Consider the following 16591-nt stretch of genomic DNA (forward strand, 5'->3'; position numbering starts at 1 on the left):
GATGTTGATAGAAATTATGTGCACAAAAACCGCGCTATTAGCGTTCCATGACGAAGCCAACCGACTTGCCATTCCCACACTCTTATGCACTTCTCATCGTATTGCTCTCCGGCAAGTCGGGGCACTATTTCCTCTTTGGCCAACTCCGAAGGGCATTTTCTGCAGACTAGGACTGCTCCACTGGGAAATCAACCACACTGAGTTGTACTTATCGTGTGAGTTCTGCTCAGACGTGGATTTTAATTTATGTTTCGAGGAAATTAGATTTTTTTTCGTGCAATTTCTTGGTTCACCGTGACCTACTTACTCATGTAGAGGAATTTGCAGAAAATCAATATTTTATTTTTCAACGATTTCAATGCCAGTAACAAAGCCCTCAACAAATACATCATCAAATACCATGAAATTCAGCCATAGAATGCCCACCAGCAGCAGCCCATAAATAAGTTTTACAGCCCAGGCCCCGGCAAACTGGTCGCAAACTTTTCAACTCCCATCATTGAGCTGAGGGAAAACTTCTACGGGTCGACGAAGCCTCCCCCTTCCCCCCCTGGGAGGAATATTTTGCTCAGATTTTCGCGCCACGTGTTTGGCAGTAATAATTTTTGGCCAACTTTCGAGGGAATGTTCGCTGGCCGGCCGGCGGCGACCGTTATTTTGGTTTCACGGAACTCAAATCGCAGTTTGAAGCTCAGTGAAGAATTTCGAAGAAGAATGGAAGATTTCTTCGTTTGGTGGGGGAGTTGGAAAAAGTTGGTGAAATGCAGTTGATCGAACTCCAGCGAGCTTCCACCAAATCCCATTCTTCAATGACCAGCAGAAGTCCCTTGGGCGGGAAAATCCTCCACCAACAACCCACAACCCCCCCGGCACCGACATCCACTTTGAAATGGCATCTTTCAAAGTTCCAAAAACGACCGTCCGAGCCACCGCGCCAAACTTTGCTTATTTTTCATATTTTATCGCAAACTGCAGTTGATTTGTGAACGTTGGGGCCGCCACCATTTTTCCCTTCGTTTCCGAAACTTTTTTATCGGGGTGGTGTTCCCACCTGCGAAGAAAACTGGGTGACCAACTGAAATAAAGCAGAAAACGCCAGCCGCCCAGAGGTGACACGTGCGCATATTTATGCCGGTCAGGTGATGAGGTTTTGATTTCGAGGGGGAACTTTAACTTTTCTTTTTTTTTCTGCGTCTTACTAACCAACCAAGTTGTCACCCCGAAAAAAGGGTTTTTTTTCCCGGGTTGGTCGAAAACTTTTCGACAAACTTGCGTTGCCGTCGTCGTCGTCGTCCTTCATCAGGAAAGTAAATTTCGTTGCTGCACTAAAATTTTTGCTGACGGAACGTCGTTTGAAGCAAGAAATCGTTGAATATTCATGATTTATGCTAGTTGACCAAGTTGCTCTCTTTTTTTTGTTTTCCATCTTGGCACTCCCCCAACCCTTTGCTTTGTAGACGCATGGTAAAGTCTCGAGCGGAGCTTTAAGATTGGGATTTGATGACTGTAAAGTGTGGTAATCGTGCCTTCAGTGTCAAAAATGATTTTAAACTCTTTGAAATTATGTTTAATTCAGAATTAGTTTCAAACTTTCATAAAATAACTTGAAAATAGTTCTTTGTTTTTTGTGAAATGATAAGTTTATATAAAATTTATTAGAAACATTTTATTTCAAGAGTCTCTTAGTCATTTTGGTCATGTGTAACATAACCATCTGCCCCTTTTGTTTAGTTTTTGTTCAATTAGTTTTAAAAAGACTATCATTTATGGACTAAAGTTTGTTTTAACGTCGAAAAATTAAAATTTCCGCGTGATTCTATTTGTCAAAACTTAAAAAAAATATTTTATCTGAATTTGGAAAAATTGCAAAAAAAAAAATCTGTGGAAGTTCAATGACAAAAAATAAATACAGGCTAGACTCGATTATCCGAAGGCCTCGGAAAAATTTCACTTCGGATAATCGAACAAAGAATTTTTTTCCGTTGTCTAATTTTTGATTGTAGAGCTTAGGTATGACTCCTAAACTACGATAAAATGATTAAGAATTTTTAAATTCAAGATGGAGGCCAAAATGGTGGTGATGCAATAGAGCAATTCCAGCTCAAATCAGGAATTTTTCTGGTACTTTTGTACCCGACCCTCTCCGATTTCAATGAATCTTTGTAGACATGTTATCCTAAACCTATATAAGCCATTTTTGTGTATATGGAGCCAATAGTACTCGAAAATAACATTTGAGAAGGGCGTAAGGTATTTAAATATTTTTGTATTTTGCAATTTAAAAATTACTGTATCTTCAAGCCGTTGCGTCGTATCAAAAAGTGGTCAAACACAAACTTGTAGGAAATTGGACGAGCTTTCTGAAAAAAATACACTGAAACAAAAATACACGCCACATCTATGACATTTTTTTACTTTTAAGTCTAAAACTTAAATTTAAAGGTGATGTCACGATTTTTTTTCGTTCAAAATTTTTGAGGAAAAAGCCTAAGATGTTTCCAAAAGACTGACGAAAAATGCAGGATGGGTTGTCTCTCCTAAAAAAATACAAAAATCATTTATTAAAACTGTTTTTTTTTGAAAAGTGGTCTAAACGTCGAAATTTTCAAAAAACCGGTAAAGGGAATCGATTTCTCAGACAATTTTACATTAAAGTCTCCATATTGACCATTGTCCTATGTCCAATCCTTGCAAAGATACAGCGGTTTTAAAAATAAAAATGTTGAAAAAAATGGTTTTTTGTGGTTTTTTGCAATTTCTATATGACAGACTTGGTCTTTCAGTCTCAAATATATTTTTACCAGAAAGCTCGTCCAATTTCCCATAATTTTGCCGGTGACAGCTTTTTGATTTGGCTTTTTTTGATATTTACGTAAGCTAATTTACTATCCAGGATTCTACCACACTGAAAAAAATATTCTATTTTCAGTTATTAGCAATGTAATTAAGCTTAAATCTGTAAGCCCGTACACTCAATTGAAATGCTGTCAAAAGCAAACTTATGGGAAATTGGACGAGCTTTCCGGTAAAAATATTTACGAGACTGAAAAACCAAGTCTGTCATATAGAAATTGCCAAAAACCACCGAAAAATCCATTTTTTCAAAAAAAAAAAAAAAAATTAAATTCGCTGTATTTTTCTAAGGATTGGACATAGGACAATGGTCAATAAGGAGACTTTTATGTAAAATTGTCTGAGGAATCGATTCCCTTTACCGGTTTTTGAAAATTTCGATGTTTAGACCACTTTTCAAAAAAACAGTTTTAATAAATGATTTTTGTATTTTTTTAGGAGAGACATACCATCCTGCCTTTTTCGTCAGTCTTTTGGTAACATCTTAGGATATTTCCTCAAAAATTTTGAACGAAAAAAAATCGTGACATCACCTTTAAATTTAAGTTTTAGACTTAAAAGTCAAAAAATCTCATATAAGTGGCGTGTATTTTTGTTTCAGTGTATTTTTTTCAGAAAGCTCGTCCAATTTCCTACAAGTTTGTCTCTGACCACTTTTTGATAAGACGCAACGGCTTCGAGATACAGTAATTTTTAAATTGTAAAATACAAAAATATTTAAATACCTTACGCCCTTCTCAAATGTTATTTTCGAGTACTTTTCGCTCCATATACACAAAAATGGCTTATATAGGCCTACACTGAAGATAAAAATTACGCCCAAAATGTGTCACAGCTACACATTGGATGTGTCAACCGCGTTGATTTAGAATCGATGTGTCGATTTTACACATCGGTCTGGTTTTTGCCCCAAAATCCATCCAATGTGTAAACTTTTTTGCGACTGCTGCACAAAGTTGCCGCCAGGTGCGCGCAGGTCGCGAGCTGTCAAACTGTTAGAGTTTTTTTCGCAGCGTGGTTCACTTTTCGGGTTCGTCCGGGATTATTATCTTTTAAGTTCGATCTATTTGGCCAGCGGAATAAACTTGGTTCCTGGACGAAGATTTACTTTTCGGACCGGATTTCCGGACAACCTCAGTATTCAGAGTGTAAGATTTGATCACAACTTTTCCGGGTCTGTTTTGATTATTTTATTTTTTAGGTTAGCACTTTTCCAGTGTCCAGTTTGAGTGCAGCTGCTTCTCCTACTAGCACAGGTTCTCTGGATCTGGACCTCCGCCAACGTGTCCACAATCCACCCTTCGGGCGGCTCGGTCAGCCGAATTCGAGCTGGAATCCGCTACAAGTGCCTGCGTACATTCCGCAACAGCCTCAGCTGACGTACAAGTCGATGGCGCGGTCAAAGCTCACGTGGCACACCCCGCCCAACCACCAAGACCAACTGTAAAACTTTATGTCCGCAAATTTATGTCCAAGCAACAACAAGTTCGAGGGCGCGGTCCTGCCACCGACCCTACCGGAACGATCCCCGCAGAGAGCGGTAAAAGCTGGCAACGACCGTGCGCGATCCGCCATCGATCAGCTGCTGTTCCAGCGGGCGGACAAGATCGAGTTCGAGTCGAATGTGCATACGGCCGCCCGCGAGCGAAAGGTGAGTCAACTTGGGATCATTGAGATAGTTTTTGAAAGATGTGCCTTTCTTCCACAGGAACTAAGCGTCCACTCCATCTTCCGCATTCCGACGACCGCCAAGCAACCGTCCCGGTCGCCGTAGGACGTTACCTCATCGACGCAGCACGACAACGAGCAGCAGCACTACCAAGAAAATTAGACCCGCCGCTAACAGTCGAGCAGCAGCAGCAGCTTGGCGGTTACAGGAGGTGAACGTAAAACCGAACATTTCGGAGTTGATGAACCCAGTGAACATGCTCGGAACCGCAATGATTAAACGCCGTCCTTCGACTCGCGCTCGATGATGTACCAAGTGACTAGGAAGCGAGGTCGTATCAAGGTTGGGGAAGGTGAGTTGGATGGGGTGTGGTCGCTTGAATCGTCTTAACATTCTCTCTCGTTACAGCGCACTGCGAGATCTTCTCCGTTGACACAGGTCACCGGTTGGTGGTGCCCTGGCAGGACATTTGCTACTTGCCGCAGGCGCTGTGCGTCGGGCCGGCCTTGTACGTTGATGCACGTGCGGTAACCAAGCGGTACTTTATCCGGACGGCCAGCGTACCTGTTTGAGGCGTTTGTCGGGGACCGACTGCCGGAGGAGAGCTCCTACGAGATTGTCATGAAGCGGCACGACATTTACGTCAACGGGTCGATGGTGAAGGAGGGATTCGCCGTGTCGAGTGGGTCCGTATCGGTGGTCGTCGAGCGCATCAAGGAGGACATTCCGGAGAAAGATGATGAGGGGGCGGTTGTGGTTGTGAAAGTGGAGGCGGCCGAGCAAAAGTCGGTTGAGGAAGCAGGAAATCGAACGCTGCGCAATCATAGTACGACTTCGGAAGGCCAGCAGCGGACCAAGTCAGTGCTGGCGGTGTCGATTCTGTGGTTGGTCGATCCGGGTGAGTTGACGTGGCGTTGCAGCAGCACGCGACGGGGATCGAGCGAATGCAGAAGGAATTCCAGAACGTGGTGGAGGACAAGGAGCCGGGTGACAAGGCGGACTGGAAGAAGGGCGAGTACTGTTTGGTGTTACCGACGATGGTTTCGAAGCGTCCGGTGCTTCCTGGCGTGCGTTGGTCCCATTGGTAATTAACAGACGTGGAGTTCTTCGGTCATTGACGCGTTCAAGGTAACGTGCGGCAAGTTCAAGCGCTTCTCCATCTCGCTGCACGGACCCAGCGTTCACGGCCCCCTCCCCGTCATCATGTAGGGCATGACCGAGTAAAATGTCAAGGCGTTGTCCCCGCAGATGTACCTGTACACCAACATCAACAACCAAGCCGGTACGTCAGTACGGCTACTTCCACCTCAAGAAGTTCAAGCCCCTGGCGGAGACGTCCTCCATCGAAGAAGAACTCCAGCGTTACCATCAATCCTTTGACAAGTTCCTCGAAGAGCTGGACGTGGACATGAAGGAGGAAAAACCTGATCCACAGCAGCAGGAAGACGACCATCTTTGTAGGCAAACCCGGCTACGTGGACAGCAACGGCCTCATCTACCTGGAGCAGGAACCGGTGTTGAACGCCCTGCGTAAGGTAATCAACGCCAAGTTCGCCGACAGCAGCGCCATTGACAAGTTCTACTCGGACAACGAACCGTGCATGGCCAAGTTCCACCAGGACAACAAGTTCTACCGTCCGCAAAGCCATCAGCTGTCGCCGCGGCTGTCGCCAGTTCATCGACTACGGCAACATCGAAGAGGTGGATATTGCTGATCTGCGCAAGAACGTCAACTGCGGCCGCGTCCCCATCCAGATAAACCGCTACCGCCTCACAAACGTCGCCCCAAAGAAGGCAACACCTGGCCGACGGAAGTCCTCGACACGCTGCACTCACTAATCGTTGACAAGCAGTGCCAAATCCGCGTCGACAACGACATAGACGCGGACGCGGCTGGCGTTGTGTGTCCTAAAGTGCGGGAAGTGTTTCATTCAATCTGCGATGACGAGTAGACCGACGCGATCAAAACGACAGACGACGCCAACGACAAGGAAGACCCGGTAGCTTCGGAGAACTAATCCGAGGCGGGACAATTCGGAGCAAGGTAGGTTTGAGTTGGTTTAGTTGTTATGGAAGTTTGTCAATATTTTCTGTTACTTTCAGACTGGGGACACTACAAGCAGTTTTTAAGTGCCGTTGGCTAGGCCAGAACTAAGACAGAAATGCTAGAGCTCACGTACGGAACTCGCAAGGTACTTGCTTGTGGCGCTCTCGTTCCATCTTAGGATATCCAGATCAACCACCGAGCATGCCAGCTCAACTCAACCTGTACACGAACATGCCCCTTTAGCTGAGCTTGCTCCGGTCAGCGTTCACGGCAGGACCAGGCTGATGGCGTATTTCAACCTGATGATGTACACGTTGATGGTAGGGGGAGAGGGGGTAATATGCACCCCCTAAGGGAAAACTGTGATTTCTCAACCATTACAGCATAACTTTGGAAGAATTTTGTTCGATGTTCTAAAACAACTATTATTCTTCGTCATCCATGTGAAAAAAGTCTTAAGAAACCACAAAATTGTTCGAAAATATCAAATTTCTAAAAACATTTTTGATTCATTTCAAACAACCATGCGGGGCAATATGCACCGCAACATTGGGGCAAAATGCACTACAACAAAGGGGCAAAATGCACCACAACATGGGGCAAAATGCACCGGGTAAAAGCAGTTTTCACTAGTCACCGCTAGATGACACCGCTGTTTTTACAAAGGAGCTTCACAGCGGTGCATTTTGCCCCGACCACGCTTTTTGTAGAAAATTTAATTAAAAATGCATTTTTTGATGTTTTTGGACTCATCTATCTACAGAATAATGAAGATTATGGCTAAAACTATATACCTCAACACTTACAATATCAATAAATGCTTTTTATATTGTCCAAAAATCATAATGAAAGTTCCATGAAAATTAGATGAAAACACAACATTTTAAAGTTTTGCAAATAACTTGAGCTGTTTCTATACTGCGATCCTCAAATTTTTCCAGCATGGTTTAGCAATGTTAAGCTTCCAATTTCTATGATTTTTTCCCCGGAAAATTCTTCTAAATACCGAGAAAAGTTGGGGGTGCATTTTGCCCCGGGGGTGCATATTACCCCCTCTCCCCCTAAGTTGATCTGCAAAAATATACCAAAAAACAATGAGATAACACTTGAATGTTCCACTTAGGACCACAACTCCGCGTCTTCTGGGAGATATCAACCCGCAGTCCTTAGAACCGTCCGTTCCGACGCGACCACAACAAGCAGTCGCTGCTGGTACCTGGTACCTGGCCATGATCGACTGCCCCGAAATCGCACTCCTCGGGGCCAACCTTCGGGAAGTTAATTACTTAGTTGTCCGGAACCAAACCAGGTGTTCGACTTTCTGGACCCAACAGTACCGACTATGACAACCGGAGCCATGCTGCCGTGGGCTGCGGATGTGCTGCCAGCACAGTAGATTCCTTCCGCGTTAAATGGCCGTCCCCACAAGAATTTGCACTGCGCCTTCATCAAACCATCCGGCGACGCTGAACTTCGAAAGCGTATTGGACGCGTGCGTCTCGTGATTTGTAAAAATTTGTAGCACTAATGTTTTTTTTTCTAAATAAACGTTTTGAAATTTAATCTTTTTTTAGATGAAAACTAAAGAAAATAATTTGTGTCTATTCAACAACAGGTGGCAGCACAATATTCCCGCTATCCAAGAGCTTTCCATTTTTGCCACCAGGGGGCTACTGCCGAATCAAAATTTACACATTGGATGCGTTTCTGCCCAGAATCCAGCCAATGTGTTCCGGGCTGTTTACTCGGCGCGATGGTTCAGGCGTGGTCTTGTGCGAAAATGGTTGGATTCTACACTTTTTGGTGTAATTCTTATCTTCAGTGTAGGATAACATGTCTACAAAGTTTCATTGAAATCGGAGAGGGTCGGGTACAAAAGTACCAGAAAAAATCCTGATTTGAGCTGGAATTGCTCAATATTGAAAAATGTATCAACAACTCAAATTTGACTAAAATTGGGTCGTACAACTCATATTTTATGTTAAAAACAAAAAAATGAAAAACAAGAAAACAAAATTTTTATGTTCGTGATTCGATTATCCGAAGTCCTATACAAACCTTCGGATAATCGAACTTCGGATAATCGTGGCTGCATCTTTTGCGCTAGAGTTTAGGATGGTGTATAATCTGGTACAAAAGTTAAGAATGATTGGAATAATGTGGTTTATAAAAAAAATGTAACATGATGCTCAAAAAAAAAAAATTCAAGTCCTTTTTTGCTGCAAAACCAAATTTATGCGAAATTTTAGAAAAATGTTCGCATTTCGAAATCTTAAATCCAGCCCAACATTTGTAAATATCAAAAATACGTGTTTTAGCCCTTTCAAACGCTTATTCTTGATTCTAAAATTAGAAATAGTTTTTTAATTAAAAAAGCAGAAATTTTCTCAAAATGGGGCCAAATAGATGACACTGAGAAAAAATCATTCTTTACAAAATTTAAGTTAAGAGAGGCTAAGTCTCAGCAACTTTGGAACAGATTTTTTTCAATATTCACATGCCTTTTTTTGTAAAATTGTATAAAGCCTAGTATGCAAAAACGAATTATACATAATGTCTTCTTTTGGTGTAGGCAATGTCTATGCAAAGTTTCATTCAAATAAAAGAAATGCCAAGAAAAGTTAATTTGCAGAACCGTAGAGAAATACCCAACGGTTTAATTAAATTTAGGAAAAATGACAGCTTATTTGATGCTGAAAGTTATGCCACTTATCGGAGGAAAAGTTTCAATTTGATATTCATCATATTGAAATCGCGGCTTAAGCATTTTGTGATGATTTTTAATCAAAATTTCAAAAATTAAAAAATAAAATTGTAAAATGAGTTTATTTTTTATGTTCAAAAGCTGCAAATATCATGCCAAATCTTATTTTGAATTTCAACTTTATGTACTATATTTTTAATTTTTTGGTAGCTTGTTAGAGGACAGCTTAATTTTGCTTATTTAATTCTGTATTGCGTAAATAATATAGATTAAAGTATACTGTTTAAAAAAATGTAAATTTATTTAGTATTCGCAAAAACCAGCAATTGACAAATATTTTTTATTTACTCAAATGTCTTTAATGTAATTATAAATTTACTAATAGAACTATAAAAGAAATTCCTTTTTTATCCGACATTCCAGCAAGATTTTTTTTAATTTACCCATTTTAACAGTCCTTCTCAACCAACTCCGAGTACTTCAAGCGACTTATCACGTCACCGCCGACACCACTATGATAATTCCGGAAACAGAAGCAGAGCGCTGCTGTAGTTAATTGCGCAAAAATGTGATGGATTTTGACAGGAATCTGGTCCGGTTATAGCCATCAATGCTGTCTTAGGCTGATTGGATCGATTGAAGGACAATGTTTTGAACTTGCTTTTGCCTAATCATTTTGACAAGTGAAATTGACTAAATTGGTCACCAGACTGGAAGTTGATGCTGTTTTTTTTCTATGGAATTGAGTTGAAAGCACCTCACAAAATGTTCAAAACAATCCAAAAGACATATTTATCATACTTTCTCCGTTAACGACCATTAACTGTGACTTGCCGAGGAGGTAAAACGACAAAACTTTTAAGTGCCAAACATGGCCCAAATCGTAATTCGAGCCATATTTCATCGGCATAATGGATTACCGGTTATTTTCAGGGCGAAAGTACACAAAACCTCAAACTTTTCCTCTTTTCCTCTTTTCCTCGCACACAAATGGTCACAATTTTCTCAGCTCCTAAACGTGGGGTGTCATTGTTTGTTCTGACTCCTCTAAAGAATTTATTTTCATTAGAACCGACTGGTGATAAGTCTTGGGACGGTAATTGTGGTCGCTGCTTCCAGCTCGGGGGGTAATCTGCCCCCAGGGGGAAAGTCCAACACTGCTGGTACGGATATGAAAAATTTTTCCGTTGCTCTGGCGGATGGACTGGGGGTATTCTTTCGCTATGGTTAGAGAAACAACATGTGGTCGTCAAAGTTTTGGCAGGCCAAGTTTGAAGCAGATAATGTGACTTGGAAAAATTAGCAAAAGTAAGTTTGGGAATAATGTATGAACTTGTCCTAAATCATTCAAAACTCTTCTTTTCGATTTTTCTTTAACATGTAAAACAATCATTCTTTGCGACGTTAAAAAACATCATTGTCGATCAGCTTCAAATTTGTAGAAATGATCTTATTTGACCATAACAAATTTTACTTGAAGTTAGAGCGCAGCACATTTTGAAGGGCTTCAAAAGACCCGTCGAATGCATCTGAGAGAGTTGGAATTGATGAAGTTTTACGGAAATTCTAGCAATATTAGGATTTTTAATGTTTTTGGACCTCATACTTCAATACCCGTTTTACCCCACTTCCCTTTGTCTTAGAGGACTTATATTTGGCATGAGTTCATCTCATATATAGACAAACAAACGCTGAAAGTTTCATCAAAATTGGAGCACCTCGATACGACCTCTAGAACAAACCGAGCAATATTTACAAATACTGCCTCTTAAATTAACTGAATTTATTTGTTAATGCTAAAACTAATAAAAAATAAAGCAAAAAGCATCACAAATGCTTTTATAAGAATCCAAGGAAATATCTTTATTAAGTCCAACGTATTTTTCAAATCAACCAATACTAAAAAGAAATAATACAAATAGAACCGTACCTCAAGTTCACGGCACGTTTGACCAACAATCAATGTTTGCCCCCTTCAAATTTTCCCAAATTTCGATAAATTGATTTAAACTTTCAATAATTGTTTAATAAAGATTAAATTTTCTAATTGAAATTATTTTAAAAGCCCAAAACACTGCTTTTTTATATTGAGCAATTCAAATTTATTATTAAATTCTGTGTACTGTATTCATTGAAAATTAATATCTAACTAATTCAGTAATATTTAATACCATATTTCAAAAAAAAAATGCGTTTATAGCTAATTTCATATTTTTTTCTTATTTTAAGTATTTATCCAGTGGCATTTGAATATCATCATTTAGATCGATTGATAGATCTGCTATGGGTTTTTCATGCAGATGGATTAAAATGAGAAGGTCCTGTAGAAATGAAGTTTATTTAATATTCAAGTAGTTTGATTTCATAGGATCGATAATTATAGCAGAATTTTGCAGCATCCTTTTTTTTCTGTACTTGTCAAATGTTGTCTGATCTAGCTTTAATTTCATGGTTTATATTTGCAAAGAACTTCATAAAATTCGATAGCAATATTTGGCTTTACTGATTTGGCGATGGATTTCAATGCAGTATCATAGTTAGAGAAAATTATGATTCTTCAAATTGTTAAGGCAATCATAGATAATTTTAAGATGAAATGTTATTAATAAGGCTGTTGCAAATATTTCTCGAAGATTTGCCCCCCCTCTTGCTCAAAATTGGTCCGAATCAAAGGGAAAAAAATATATTTAAAAAAATTTGAGTGCAATTTGATGAAAACATTTGGTAATGCATTCCCCTACGTTTTTAATAATTTGTAACATATTTTAGTTCGTTTAAAATATTTTAAAATTTTGTGAATGTACAACACCGGAAACAGTTTTTTTTCCCAAATTTTTTTTTTGTCAAAACTTTCATTTTTTAAAAGCTAATGAAAGTTTAAAATTCTGGGTTGGAAAAAAACTTTAAAAATATTTGCATCGACCTAAGAGCAATTTAATGTCATATTTTGATGAAAAATTATGAAGATTATGAAATTATGGATAGTTTTTAACCCTTGGATAAAATTTTTTTTTTTCTGCATCTTATCTCAATTTGCTAACATTTTGCTGGAATAACCTCTGCGCCACAATCGCAAAATTTATCAAAAATTCGTGTTTTGCGAAAAATATATTGCAGTTTTGGAGAGTTGGAGTCCTCGAGAGAGTTGCAACAAACAGAGATGGTCCACTTTTGGTCAGATTGAAAATCAGGTTAGTTCACGATTAGAGTGTTTCAGAAATTCAAATATTTCTAGAACATTTCTAGTGTTTTTTCGACTAAAAAGTCTTTGGGAATTTCATTCAAGTAGCTTTGTTGAAGACACCAGAATTTTGTTTTATTTCATACGGTACTATTTCTACTACTATAATTTTTTTTTAAAGGAGTTTTAACGATGAAAATATATAATTATAGAATTTAATACAGTTGATTTTGGTGCCCTAAGTGTTCTACATAAAACACTTTTTTTTTTAATATTTTAATCCAAATTATCATTTATGGGTAATTCTCTACCAACTCACACGAAATCGGGAAAAGTTGCCCCGACCCCTCTTCGATTTGCGTGAAACTTTGTCCTAAGGGGTAACTTTTGTCCCTGATCACGAATCCGAGGTCCGTTTTTTGATATCTCGTGACGGAGGGGCGGTACGACCCCTTCCATTTTTGAACATGCGAAAAAAGAGGTGTTTTTCAATAATTTGCAGCCTGAAACGGTGATGAGATAGAAATTTGGTGTCAATGGGATTTTTATGTAAAATTAGACGCCCGATTTGATGGCATACTCAGAATTCCGAAAAAACGTATTTTTCATCGAAAAAAACACTAAAAAAGTTTTAAATATTCTCCCATTTTCCGTTACTCGACTATAAATTTTTTTGGATCATGTCATTTTATGGGAAATTTAAAGTTCTTTTCTAATCTACATTGACCCAGAAGGGTAATTTTTTCATTTGGAACAAAAATTTTCATTTTAAAATTTCGTGTTTTTTAAACTTTGCAGGGTTATTTTTTAGAGTGTAACAATGTTCTACAAAGTTGTAGAGCAGACAATTACAAAAAATTTGATACATAGAGCTAAGGGGTTTTCTTATAAACATCACGAGTTATCGCGATTTTACGAAAAAAAGTTTTGAAAAAGTTACATTTTGCGTTTCTCTTTGTTTCGTCGTCCGTGCCTGTCGCGGGTGACCATGAACGGCCATGATCGACGACGACCAACTTTTTCAAAACTTTTTTTCGTAAAATCGCAATATCTCGTGATGTTTATAAGCAAACCCCTTATGTCTATATATCAAAATTTTTGTAATTATCTGCTCTACAACTTTGTAGAACATTGTTACACTCTAAAAAATAACCCTGCAAAGTTAGAAAAAACACGAAATTTTTTTAGTGTTTTTTCGATGAAAAATAAGTATTTTCAGAATTCTGAGTACGCCATCAAATCGGGCGGCTAATTTTACATAAAAGTCCCTTTGACACAAAATTTCTATCTCATCACCGTTTCAGGCTGCAAATTATTGAAAAACACCTCTTTTTTCGCAGGCTCAAAAATGGAGGGGTCGTACCGCCCCTCCGACACGAGATATCAAAAAACGGACCTCGGATTCGTGATCAGGGACAAAAGTTACCCCTTAGGACAAAGTTTAACGCAAATTGAAGAGGGGTCGGGGCGACTGCTGTGTGAGTTGGTAGAGAATTACCCTACTATAATTTTTTTTTAAAGGATTTTTAACGATAAAAATATATAATTTAATATAGTTCATTTTGGTGCCCCAAGTGTTCTACATTAAACACTATTTTTAATATTTAAATCCGAATTATCATTTATATTATCATATTTTGTTGTATTATTTTTTTATGAATTTTGTTTTTAAAGCTGTTTTACTTACATGACAATTTCAAAATATCAATTAAGGTGAAGCACGAGAGTGGCGGGCGGCTAAAAATCAAAAATGCTTCGAAGTGCTCTGTGTGTGTGCGTGCGCGAGCGCGCACGCCGGCCCTACCAAGAGAATGCTAAAAACAGGAAAGTAGATTTGCGTCGCGTCGCTTTGCGGCCCCAGCGCTGTTGCGCTGGTTGGTGTTAGGGAATAACTGGCTAAGATGTGAGCATGTTCAATGTTAAACAGGGGTCATTCATAAAATATGTCTAATGTCGTTACGGCAGGGAAAAAATCGGGAATTTGATACCACCGAGAGTAAATATTACTAAAAGTAAGTTGAAAAGTCCTTGAAGCTAAAAGGATGACACTAGTGATTGGTACTAGAAGTAGTGGCCGACATCTATAAGTCAACTTCGTTTTTAGGTTAAAATTGGACAAATTTCTTATAAATGAACTCAATATGGTTTTCTTCACTGTAAGAATATTATTCTAGTTATTTTTTATGTGTAATTCACGTTCACGTTATTTCCCTGAGTGGCTTTGGCGATTGTTCACGCTCCATACAAAAAATATTATTTTTGTATGGACAATTGTCCACGAAGGAGGGATTTTTAAATTCCCAAAATAGTTGTCCACGTGGTTTATGAATGGTCCCAACATGAGCCGGATTATTTTCATCGCATTGCTGAAAACTCATCAGGATCAACTCGGATCTTATTGCACCCTCCGACAAAGAATTTCCTATCATACTTAGGCGAGACCAGCTCTACCTACCAGCAAAATCTTGAAGCGATGTTTTTCCCCATAATTTTTTGCAATTACTGATAAATAATGAAAAATAAAGCCATGAGAACCAAATAGCTTTTTTTTTACAATTAATCAAAATTGAGTTTTGTTTTTATTTTTAGATTGTCTGGAATAATTAGTACTTCTTCCAAGTTGACAATATCATAAAGATTGATCATTAGGGTAGAGTAGTCATCAATGAGACACGGGGAACAATGATAAAATGGCTCTCACAAGACGTATTTTCAACCAATCAGGCTCATATTTGGGGAAAAGGTGTGTCTACTAGATACACGTCTGCCATAATAGTGGCTTTGGTTATGGACGCTCCCTTGCAAAGTTATTCATACATGTTTTATTCTGGGGTGTAAAAGTAAATTATGACTAAAAATTGAATTTTCGCTCATAGGCTGCCATTAACACAAAAAAAAAGTTTCTTGAAATTTCTTTCGTCATTTCACAGGGCATGAGTTGGGCTACAATGTCCTTTTATTAGGTTTGACCAATATTTAGAATATACCCAGAATCCAGGGCTGTCTCATTGTTCCCCACTCTTTTCGGCCCATGGGTAACAATGAGACACTTTGATTTTTCTTCATTAAACTTTTCAAAATCTATGGAAATCTTTCAAAACATGAATTGGAAGTGATTTTTGGCATATTTATTGAGTTTGAACTTCATTTCACCAAAAATATAAAGTTATTTGGTAAAATATATGGATTTTACGAAATTTAAATACTTTTTAGTATAACTTTTGTTAATTAAAGTTTCGTGTTGGTAAAATTGCTCTAAAATATTCAAGGCAAGTCACCTGCAATGGAACAATACAAAAACATGATGTTTTACTAGAAAAGTATTGATTTTCGAAGAGTGTCTCATTGTTCCCCACCTGTCTCATTGTTCCTGCCAAGTGCGTCTACAATGAGACAGTTGAATAACTCTGGCTGTAGAGGTCGGATCGATCTCATATGTTGGTCAATGTTAGAACACATTAAAAGAAAGATAATGCAACAAAAAGCTTATTAAAACATGCTGATGAAAAAATTAGAAAAATCGTTGAAAATTGAAAACCAAAAGTGTCTCATTGATGACTACCCTACCCTACTTCTGTTGGCAAAAAATCACTTTTATACAAACAATCACTTTTAGGTGGACACAACACAAAAACAATAATTGAATTTTTGTTGGTTTTAAATTTGATTCTTCATCTTAAAATAAATTTAAAAAAATGTGTTACTTTATTTTGCACATTTCCATAATAATTACGAATTAGACAAAAATCGCAGCACTTCTAAATTATTTTATATCATCTTACACAGCAAAAAATCCGATGGTAAAATCGCATGCAAAAGCATGCACATCACCTTTGTGAGCAAAAGAATGTAATATTGTATGAGAAAACGTGTACACAAAAAGCATGTACGGATGAAAAAATAATAATTATGCACACCCCCAAAAATAACATCAATCTGGTGAGAGGCATATCAAGATTACCAAGTCCGCGCCCCAACAATCTCGGATATCTCACCGCTGTGAATTTTATTGGATCAACACCGATGTACCTGCCAGTTTCCCATACATCGTATACAGTTAATACAGCATACAACGTACGGGAAACCTACTGATACATCGGCGTTGAACGAAACTATTACAAGACTGTTGGATAGCCG

General features: G+C 38.6%; 2 protein-coding genes and 1 long non-coding RNA gene across 3 annotated transcripts in view; all 3 read left to right on the forward strand.

The window, feature by feature from the left end:
- LOC120432140 (uncharacterized) overlaps positions 1 to 4700 on the forward strand; it is a 500008-nt gene extending 495308 nt beyond the window's left edge. Inside the window, exons 2-4 of the mRNA XM_039597273.2 lie at positions 3647 to 4001; positions 4055 to 4504; positions 4562 to 4700. Coding sequence (XP_039453207.1) covers positions 4307 to 4504; positions 4562 to 4627 — 264 coding nt within the window. The 5' untranslated portion in view covers positions 3647 to 4001; positions 4055 to 4306 and the 3' untranslated portion in view covers positions 4628 to 4700. The remainder of the gene's footprint in view (positions 1 to 3646; positions 4002 to 4054; positions 4505 to 4561) is intronic.
- Positions 4373 to 6319, forward strand: LOC128092391 (uncharacterized). The gene is made up of 2 exons (XM_052706131.1): positions 4373 to 4874; positions 4931 to 6319. Exon 2 carries the CDS (start codon positions 5144 to 5146, stop codon positions 5612 to 5614), a length of 471 nt encoding a protein of 156 aa, XP_052562091.1. The 5' UTR covers positions 4373 to 4874; positions 4931 to 5143; the 3' UTR covers positions 5615 to 6319.
- An 81-nt stretch (positions 6320 to 6400) lies between these two features.
- On the forward strand, positions 6401 to 8029 carry LOC128092392 (uncharacterized). Its single transcript, XR_008211720.1, has 3 exons — positions 6401 to 6566; positions 6626 to 6889; positions 7693 to 8029. It is a non-coding gene; the product is annotated as an uncharacterized LOC128092392 (long non-coding RNA).
- Positions 8030 to 16591: the final 8562 nt, after the last annotated feature.

This window comes from Culex pipiens, chromosome 1 (assembly GCF_016801865.2).
Source record: "Culex pipiens pallens isolate TS chromosome 1, TS_CPP_V2, whole genome shotgun sequence".
In the NCBI taxonomy this organism is placed as follows: domain Eukaryota; kingdom Metazoa; phylum Arthropoda; class Insecta; order Diptera; family Culicidae; genus Culex; species Culex pipiens.